Source organism: Filicampus tigris, chromosome 1, assembly GCF_054856515.1.
Source record: "Filicampus tigris isolate MCC_2025a chromosome 1, RoL_Ftig_1.0, whole genome shotgun sequence".
Classification (NCBI taxonomy): Eukaryota; Metazoa; Chordata; class Actinopteri; order Syngnathiformes; family Syngnathidae; genus Filicampus; species Filicampus tigris.
This window is the reverse complement of record NC_141217.1, coordinates 7,372,265-7,383,074: the sequence shown is the minus strand read 5'-3', so window position 1 is coordinate 7,383,074 and position 10,810 is coordinate 7,372,265. Positions and strand designations below refer to the sequence as shown.

Genomic DNA, 10,810 nt, shown 5'->3' with positions numbered 1-10,810 from the left:
TGGTTTCAAAAAAGCAACTGATCGTTGTTGAACGCTGTGTTTACATGTCGTGAACGCAGCGCGCTCCCGGCCGGCACGACTTAAACATTACCAAATAATGTGTGAAAGTGTTTGGTGGTTTTGTCTTAGGTTGTCTTCAAACAGATTACCTTAACTACAAACCCGCGTTGCATTTTATCCAAAGGACTTTGTTGATGTTATTGTGCAAAGATAAAGTTCATGCATGATCCCTATCCGGCGGCCATGCTTCTTCTTCGTTTTTAAATGAAGTAGGAGGCAACAAAGCGAACGAAGAAGAAAAGCAGGGAAAGAAGAAGAAGAAGCGGCCGTTTTTACTTTCACTTTTCACGACGACGACAAGCCTTTTAAAGTGCAGGATTGGATAAATTACACTATGGCATTCAAGTTAAGGTAAGTCAATTTTATGATAAAAATTAAAACTTTAACTTGTTTTTAGCGAACGTTACGTCGTGATCGTCAGCTGCCACGGTTGAAGCTAAATTCTAATCACAGCCTGCAGCTTGGTATTTAGAGTATTCTTCATTTTGCATTTTTAAAGTTAAATTGATTGTTTAACAAGTATTTAGAAGTGTGGGAACCATGGTTCGCAACAGCGTAACAGGCGCAAATCTCCCCCAAAATAAAGCTGTACAATAAATATCATATGAAATAATAAAAATAATAAGTCCGACTCTACTTTGCGGTTTTCACTTATCGCGGTGGGTTCTGTCCACCATTAACTGCGATAAATGAGGGATCACTCTATTGTAATACAATACTACACTAAGTTCTTGGGTGCCCCCTAGTGGTGGCGTTTGCTTATACCTTGGGTCGGCTCGGCAACTAACCTTACCCAAGACTGAAAGTCGGTGTTGCCACATTAAACAGAACATGTGACTCACTACTATTGTGATAAAGACTCTTGGTATTTCCTTCTTAAAAGACAATTTTGTTGAGTCACAGAGCATACGTTCATTCTTTTCAAATTTGATCTCCAGGGTTAATGATGGAAGAAAGCCATATTGTAACTGAAATTGCAACTTTTTCCAAATAGAATTCCAAAATTAATTTCTTCTTGGAATGTTAAGCCTTTATAGTATATAGGACAGATATAGGACTCATACGCTCGCAAAAACTTTTAATAAAGCACGGATGTCACATTTACAGTATGTAGTACGTCACAATCATATCAGCATCCGATGGGAAGTGACAAAGTACAAATACTTCCATACCGTATTGGAGTATTTTTTCCAGTACTTTGTAATTCACAGAGTATTTATTTTTCATAATACTTTTTCCTTTCATCCGTTACATTTTTACACCAGTATCTGTACTTTTTTTCTCGATACATTCTCAAAACAGGATCGTTACTTTTGTTTTACATGATGCGTGATGATTAAAACATAAAATTGACCAAAGTTCGTGGCTCCGCCAATCATATGAAGGGTTACACGCAGTCCTGGACATCCCGGCATCTCAACCAAGCTACGCCATCACCTGAGAAGACGCTATGCTACCCGCTACAGATAATTTAATTGGAAGGTGGGAAGTAAAATGATCGACGGCGTGGAATGTGTCAACAAACAATTCTTGCCGAATGCATTGTGTCTTGTGTGTAGATCTAAAGTCCACGAGCTTGCCGCCTACAAGAATTCCCCATCCGATCTGAGAAAACATGTCGAAGTAAAGCTAAATGATTATCCTTTCGTTAACTTGGTCCTGGTTAATGACGTTAGTTTAGCATAACATGCTGTATTAGCCTGGTAGACCATTTGGTTCCATTTGTTTGCTCTCGGGAAGAAATGTTCATGTTTTGAGAACTAAAAACCAATCCAGTCAGTTTAAAGGGTGTTAAGTGACAACCTTTCAAATGTAATAGCCTTCAAATTATGACATGAGCAGGAATCCTGTAAAAGTACTTTTTACTTTTAGTCATGAAGTACATTTCAGAGCCTGTACTTTTTTACTTTTTCTTGAGTGATTAATTGAATGAATACTTTTACCAAAGTCGTTTTTTATACAAGTAATTGTACTTTTACTCAAGTATAGAATGTTAGTACTTTTCCCATCTCTGATCGCCATTATATCAGATATGACTATGTGCTGAACGATGAAACTCCATCTAATGAATGCAAGTGTCATGTCAAATGTGAGTGAATGACCAAAGTGAATTTAATGAATGAAAAATGATATACAGTAAAAGATGCTCCATGACAGAAAACAGCATTAAATAGGTGACCTAGCAACCAATTGGAAACAGCAGCCATTCATTTTTTTTTTTTTTTTCAGTTTTATTAGCAGCGCAGTGCAAAAGGCTCATTTTGTTTTCAATGTTTCACCATGTGAATCAATTTGTTTTAGTGGTTTGTAAGGGGGACACTGCAGATAGTATCACAGTCAATTTTTAAGATAACTTAACATCACAGAAATGTCCACTTGTAATGGGATTAACTCCAAATCTGCAATTGTGACATTGTCCTTAGCTGACAAAATATAAATGTGCACTGTACAGGTAGGCACCTGTGAGATGAAGGTTACCAATTTAAGAAAAAAAATAGCGTGCAGTGAAACATTGCTCACTCGCTTTCATTTGTCCTTCAGTTAGCAATCAAGAAACATGGTCAAACTCTTCAAAATGGCGCTTTGGCATCTCTGAGTCACAAGGAAAGTTACTGTACTCTCAAGTTTGCAATGTAACCAAATAAATAAAAATAAATACAAGCAGATCTCCATGAAGCTCACCTTCCCCCGTTTGGCCTGCAGTGAAGGATGTGTGTGCATTTATTGCATTTTATTAAAAAATAGACATTGTTTGAGTCACAAAAAAAAGTCACTGTCCTTGGAGCAAAGGAGGGAAACATCGCCCCCATGTGGGAAGGAGAGGTCAGTGCAACCTGAACAAAGCTGACCGGACGGATAAGTTTCCTCCTCAATCCTCAAATTCAACAGTATCGCAACGAACCAGTCAAGCAAATCGAGTACAATACACAAACATGATTATCGTTAAATAACGAACAACAATCATCCAGCATGCCTGGTACTGCCAAAAGATGAGTCCGGTAGGAAAGAGTGCAGAAGGTGGGATTACTTGCGGAGGATGTCCTGGGGTGTGCTTGGTGTCGGAGCCTTTGCGAGCCGCAAACGGTGGCTGGAGTTACTTGCAGATGGCCTCCAGCGCGTCCAGGGTCCGCTTGATGTCTCGGATCTGCGCCGCCAGGATGTTGATGGGCTGCATGGAGCGGTCCAACTCCTCGCAACGTGCCATCAGCGTGTACATGCCCTGAGGGGCACAGGAACCGGGCGTTTGTCAAACACAATAGCGCGTTGCATTGTAGCTACCCGACAACACGAGAGGAAAGACGGTGATTTTTAGAGTATGAACGATTTCAGAAGATTGAAGTTCGATTCGATTCACGACCCCGTTTTTTTTTTTTTCTTCTTGATGTAATGAAATAAGTTGAACAAATAAATCACAAATAGGCCCTTAGCAAAGCCAAACTGATTAAACAACAACAATATTATTTTGAGATCCAGCAATGCCAAAATGACAATTTGGTGATCACATTGCCTGGAATCGCAATTTCGATTTAAAAACAATAAATTGTTCAGCGCCAGTGAAAGTTATAACAAATTTGCGCTGTGGTGATGTCAGTTGGGTCAGAATACGGCTGATCACCTTGATACTCATGTCCACAGACTCTCCCAGGCTGTCCACTGAGTCTCGGTATGTCTGAATGTAGCCCACGCTCAGCGCCGTCATCTGGTCAGAGGTGCAGAAAGACGAGGATTATTCGGTACAACCAATCATGGTGGAGGACATGAACTTAGCTACAAAATGGTTAAGCCTCACATTCTGGATGGTTCCGTTCAGGCTACGCATCATCATCTCCACACTCCGTGCCACTTCCTGAGTGTGCCTCTGTAGGTCCACAAGGACGGTCGGATCAATGGGCGGGATGTCTGCCGGTCGCCGTGACAACCCTCGGCTACGGTAGATGGGACCTGAACAATCCGCTGCCAAGAATTTCGGACATTAGAAGGAGAAGAGAAAAAATGGGGATGAGATTGTACTTGTTTTTTTGTGCAGAAAACAGAAGAGTACATCTATTTCCCAGAAATTAAAATTAATTTAAGTGTAATTGTACAATAAACCAATTTTGTTGTTTAAAAAAAAATAAATAAATAAATAAATAAAAGAACGGGGACAGAAAGAGAACACATCGGCAGACCGTCAGGCTCCAAGGGAATTGTCTTCACATTCACACAACACATGAGCCAACGGGAACAAAATCAATTACACCCTTTAAATAAAAGGATTTTTAAAAAATATTTTTGCAGTCATATTTACATTCCTACCATCATTCGTACATATTAGTTTCACGCGGTGCAGGTCTTTCTCGTCTCCCTGACAGTGTGATTGAGTCGATCATTAGGGATTGTGCTGCTGTACCTTAAAAAAAACAGTAAAATCTATGAATTTTATATTACCGGGGGCTGTTTTCAATTCTTCCGGAGTAAACAAACTGTGAGTCAGCCATCCTAATTGCATCGGCGGGTAGACAACTTCAACTGCTTTGCGTGCTTAAAGCAGGAGGCCAGTTGAATCCAGTGGGGTTTATATCTTGAGTGAAGGGCAGCTGCTGGCTTAATGAGGCGGGAATGCAACAAAGGTAGAGGGGGGTGTAATGCTTCAACACATTTCATTATTCAGCCAAGACTCGTACTGAGAGTGAGAAGTCACAAAACCAGATGGGGTAGGTATGTGAATTATTTTCAGCATAACTCCCAAACCATAAACTTCGATTTTTCCTACAATCAAAATGACTAAGTATGATAAATAATGACAAACAGTGCTTAACAAATTTATTACACACACCCCAGAAATTCACTCAGTGACAGTTAAAAAATAAATGAATTAAATACCCTCACATGCACAAAAAGTCCATGCCTGAAATTCTACACAAAGTCAGCCATTTTGGTTTGAAGAAGCCTATTCTGCCTGAATTTCAGGGCTCACGATCTGTTTTTTGCTGACTGCAGCAAGTATTACTGCTATTCATGAATTTTTAAAATGTCCCACTGTACAAAAAAAAAGACCAATCAGAATCAGAATTATTGATTGCATTTCCGAACAGAACATTTACTTTTAGATGTTACATTTGATTCTAACTTCTCACGGAAGCCCATCAACCCATTAAGGCCTAAAGAGCCTGGCTCAACAGCGCCCCAAAACCGGCGGTCGTCTTTGGAATTACCCTTGAAAACCTCAAGTTTTCCCAGAAATTCAACACCTCCAAAATAATTAATATCTCAGCCCCTGTAGCGGATAGAACCATCATTCAGAAAGATTTTGAGAGCTTGGACATGTGGCTTTCACACAGACCCGACTTTATTCATCTTTACTGTTACAATGGAAGAGGTCAAAATGAACTGTCAGTGCAAGAGAAGCACTAATTGTATTTTATTTTATTTTTATTTTTTTAAATCGAGTGGTAACGACAATCCTCTATTCTGTTACCAATACGTCGATATTGTCACTGTCTACAAACATATATCTTAACCATATATCACGTTCGACTGGTTCTACAGTTTAAAAGTCCATAATCGCGTCGTCTATATCAGTGGTCGCCAACCTTTTTTCTGCCACGGACCGGTTCATACAAGTCTATATGGGGAGAAAGACGCAACAGCGCTCCCGTCCTGAATGGCTTAAAGCATGTCAAGGTACTGGGTGGTCTCTGGGACAAACGTGGCGGTGAAATCGGTGATTTTCAACCAATGTGCTGTCAGCACAATGGTGTGTCATGTGAGCCCATGAGGAGTGACGCCGGAAATGAGCACTCGTTTACGACAAATAATGTACTTTGGCTCTTCTGTCTATGCCACCGACTTGTAGTAACAGGGTGACCAATGATATAAAATGAAATAAATGCTCTTCCACTAGATGGCAGAAGGTACAATTAACTGGTCAACCATTATTTTTGTATACCTTTTGTTTGTTGTTTGTCCATATGAGTTTCGCTTTAGAGACAGTCTTGTCATGAATTCAATTATCATGCGATAGCACCAACTCAAGACTCCTGCCACACTGAGAGCCATGCAGAGCAACGCCAGCAGACATCCATCAAGTCTCCACACGACAGCTCAATGAAATCAATGACTAAAGCTGGTGCGGAGCATGACTGCTCTAATTGTGTGGCCGGTTAGAGCTCTGCATTTGTGATGAGTGGAGCCTTGTTAAAAACGGAAGTCAACACAAACATATTTTTTTCAAGAATATGTCCCCAGCAGGCCCACTAGTTGAAACACGACATTCTGATTAATTTTGCGTTTGTGGAATATAAGTTTAGCAGCAAAATCCACTCGATTTTAGCCATCTCTGGGGGCGGCCATTTTGTCTTCTGTCGACTGAAAATGACATCACAACTGCTCACAACGACCAATCACGTCTGACCTGTTTTCTGAATCTGAGTCGACAAAATGGCCGCCCCCACAGATGGCTAAAAACAAGTGGATTAACACTTATTCCACAAATGCAATATTTATCATAATGCCATGTTTCAACTAGTGGCCTTGCATAGAACATATTCTTGGAAAAAAAAAATGTTTGCGTTGACTTCCTCTTTTGAGGAGGAAAAAACACATCTGCAGATCCACCACATCCCAAACAAATCTATTCTTGAGCATGTATTGCATTTTTTTTTTTTATCAAGAAATTCAGTGCAAATGAAAATGCGAAAGATGTACGATTGTAGTCTACTACGATGTTTCCCAAAGGATAGCTGGATTTTCTTTACATACTGATACATCGTCGTTGAAATCCCAATCACGATGTACTCTACCTAGTGTGGAATACCGTTTGATCAAGTTCCACGCCGTCCATAAATGTGACAATATGTTGGAAGGAAAAATCCCGTTACGGTCGTTTCATTTTGAGTCCACAAGGTACATGCGACGATAAATAAAGTAAAAGGCGTAATCTTATTTGCTGGAACTACTATGTAAAATTGGTTATTTGTACCAAATTTTCAACTGAATATCTTTGTTTGAAGGTAGGGCAACATGTTCAAGTGTAAAAAATATTAATTTAAAAATAATCTGGTACTCGAGTGCTCAGTGTTTGGAGTCCATGCAACAATCGTAACAACTGAATAGACCACAGCATTTAACAATCTCCTGTGAACAAAGGGCTGAGTGAACTATCTTTAATGATTCTTTATTGATCCAACTGCAGGAAGGTTTGATTTAAAGCATACATCATTTTTAACTGGTTTTGGAAAGGTTAAGCGCTGGGCTCACGTCACACTCCTGGACGAGGATTTCTGAGAATGACCCGGTAAGCCGTCATACTAGTGTGTTGTCTATTTTTTTATTGAATATCTGAAAATATCTATAAATTGTGGTATATCGTTATTGTGATGCAAAATGGCCTGTCTCGTGATAGAAGACTTTTTTTTTCCCCTACATCGCCCAGCTTTACGATTTGTGAAGCTTTGTGAATACGGTTGCTAAATAAATGTTGAATTTGTTGTTGGAGTTTTGACAGAAAAATCTTTTATTTTTAAACATTAAGCCAGTTTAATTTAAATCGTTTTGAAAATTTTTCCACCATTAATGTTACCCATAAACTGTACAACTTAATTGAAAGTTGCATAACACATTGTCCTGCATGTGTTTGAGATGTTTGGTTATGTTCCAACAAAACCAAGGTTCAACTTTTTGGCCCTAATTCCTAAAAGTATATTTGATGCAAGTACCACACTGCTCATCACTAAAAGAACACCATACATACAGTGAAGCACGGTGGTGGCAGCATCATACTTGGGGTTTTTCTTCAGCTGGAACAAGAGTCTTAGGCAAAGAGGAATAAATTATGAACAGTTTGAAAATAGTCAGTTAGCACAAAACCTTTATGCCTCTGCTAGAAAGTAAAAAATAGTCATGAATAGCCTGCTAAAATTGGTCAAATTGATTTGGGGTTAATCACGGGCACTCTAATGCTGGTGACTTGAGTTTGAATGTGATTGATTAAGTGTGAACACAGCCACATGTGTCCCATGTTTTAAGAGTTTGCACACTTCCGCAACTACATTTTCTCAGTTCTTTATTTTACTTCCCCTCTGTTACAGATTTTACATTTTTTAAAACATGTCTGACTTGCACAGGTTACATTAATGGCAAAAATGTTTTGAAATGATTTATTTTGCTTGAAAAATGGCATTTGAATAGGGGGGTGTACACTTAATAGCCACCAAATCTGCAATGCTTTTTGAACTAGTTCCACCTAAATTCTAACATATGACTGAGAGACAAAAGTCTCTGCTCCACTGTTGTACTCACAGTCACTGCAGTCCAAACTGGGCTTTGAGCTCATCTTGATCTTCTGCTCCAGGTTCTTGGTGATGAAGTTGGTAAGGTCTCCCTCATGGCTGACCGTGCCCTCCAGCTCAAGGGCCGAGGAGATGGTTGCCCGTCGACCCTCGGATTGGCCCCCTCTGCCTGCTCCCCGGGCCCCCGCTCCTCCTATGGAGACGAGTGGCCAACACATTTGCTTGAAAAGTGGAAGCCCTAAGTAAGTGTTCAGAAATCCTGGTTGTACCTCCACATGCTTGGCTGATCTCATCCAGACTTTTGCTGTCCTGCATCCCTCGGACGTTGCGGACCCACACCTGGGCCATGACGTGAGGGGGGCAAGGGGTGTCGTCTGAGGGGACTAGAGGAGGTGGCGGTGGGGGTGAGGAGGTCCTGGGGCTTGGTGCTGAGGAGGAGTAGTGACGCAAAGACTGGAATGTAGGTGCGGGGGTGAGTCAAGGAAGGAAGCAGAAAGGAGCTCAATTAGGAAATCATTTTAGACACATTGACATAAGCGCAGACAACCTCACCTCAACCTCTGTTCTCTCTCCCACGGACTCATTCCGCCACTTCTTGACATTCTTCTCATCCTCCTCCTCGTCCTGTTTCTCCTTCTCATCCTCTCCACTGTCCATTTCTGCAGCGACAGAATGTCCTCGCCAAGACGCGTGTTCGGACAGCGCTTTCCCTAACCAGTCCTGCTGCAGAGGCTGCACAGCGCCTAAACCCGCCGGACAGATTACGTAGCCAGTGTGTGCAGTGTATGTCTCCTCAGAGGTGGAGAGCTCCATCTCATGGGACGGGTGTGGAGAACAAGGACTTGTTCTCTCATTGTCACCCAATTCAGTGTCCGAACAACGGTGATCATGAACTCTGTTTTCTCCACCCACAGAGTTCTGTGTGTGTCTGAGGGAGGGATCTTCTGACCCTTCCTCCGGAAAGTCCTCTTTACGGCCCACACAATTCAACAAGCCCGCGATATGAGGGCTGTTTTCCGATGAGGGAGGTGTCGCTACCCCGTTTGCCATTTCCCGCACCTCTGTGTCAATCACAGGGGAGCGACTCATCCCTCCACCTGCTGGAGAAGAGACAACATGTCATTTGTTGTTTTTGTTTTTTTTTTAAATCAAACCATATACTTTTATTCTCCAAGTCAGTTATTCTCAACTGGTGAAACAGCGACAATAAGACCAAAATTTCACACTGAATACACAAATTTTCCAGTAAATTGAGAGGAGAATATCAATTAATTCAGTATTCATACGTTGGCAAATATAGGTATATAAAGGTTGGGAAACACTGGACTACAATGCAATACTTTCATACAATTCGAAGTACGTCGCTGCTATGGGAAGAGAACTCTGTTGTAAACTGAGGACCCCCAGCAGCCTAAATCACAAGTTCATAGTTCAATCCAGTGATTATACGTGAAAGTCAATTTAACAATCGATTTTTACAAAAAAAAAAACACATCATGCTCCCTTTAAGGGCTGATCAAAGCATCCTAATTATCTGGCTACAGCTTTATGACTGTTGTTTATCGAAACACTAGCCTAGACCTACTTCAACTATATTAGCACACTACTAGCATAAAATCACATGACATCATATTATATTATCATCAGTGGCGCAGTCACCTCGTCGTTTAAGGAAATCTAAGTGATATGAAAACCACCAGAAACGAAAATATAACGGCATTAGGAGAGAAAATGCAATGCTGACATTAATAGGTCCAACGAAATGCTGTCATTTAGCCGCCCTCCTAGCTCCCTGTCAATACGAGCTATTCCTCAATGCAATGGCATTTAGCATTTTAGCATCGAGCGGGTATCAGTAGCTGCCAAGGCCTCTACAAGACAACGACGACTGCATGAAATTTCAAGAAAGCTGGATTTTATATAAACTCTGTAACAACATTTACATTTTTTTACATACCAATTCGACAATCAACTTGAAGATGTAAACAATCACGTTGGTAGTTTAAGCTGTCATTAAAACAGATCTTCCGTCCGTACGGAAAATCCTTCCCCTCGCAGGGCAACGGCTTGGTTTCCGCCTAGGAAAAAAAGTAACAATTATTGAGTTCCGCTTTTTAATTTTATGTTTGTTTTATGTATGTATATTTTGGGGAAAAATAAAAAATAAAAATAATATATATATATATATATATATATATATATATATATATATATATATATATATATATATATATATATATATATATATATATATATATATATATATATATATATATATTCTTCAACAAAAATAAAATGTAATATACAATTTTAAAAAAACGGACTTCTATACTGTAGTTCAGGAGTCTTTAATGTTATTTTCATTTAATTATAACCTCAGTGGAATCGATTTTAATTGCAACCACAAACACGCACACGAACACACGTACACATACGAACACACGCGCACACGCGATGTGCCTACTTACTGTAACAGTAAA

General features: G+C 40.2%; 1 protein-coding gene across 1 annotated transcript; it reads right to left on the bottom strand.

The window, feature by feature from the left end:
* Positions 1–2,148: 2,148 nt before the first annotated feature.
* Positions 2,149–10,430, bottom strand: borcs6 (BLOC-1 related complex subunit 6). The gene is made up of 7 exons (XM_086049767.1): positions 10,288–10,430; positions 8,883–9,430; positions 8,600–8,783; positions 8,341–8,523; positions 3,851–4,014; positions 3,677–3,760; positions 2,149–3,280 (listed from the first exon to the last, which is right to left on the bottom strand). Exons 2-7 carry the CDS (start codon positions 9,417–9,419, stop codon positions 3,155–3,157), a joined length of 1,278 nt encoding a protein of 425 aa, XP_085905893.1. The 5' UTR covers positions 9,420–9,430; positions 10,288–10,430; the 3' UTR covers positions 2,149–3,154.
* Between the last annotated feature and the right edge of the window lie 380 nt (positions 10,431–10,810).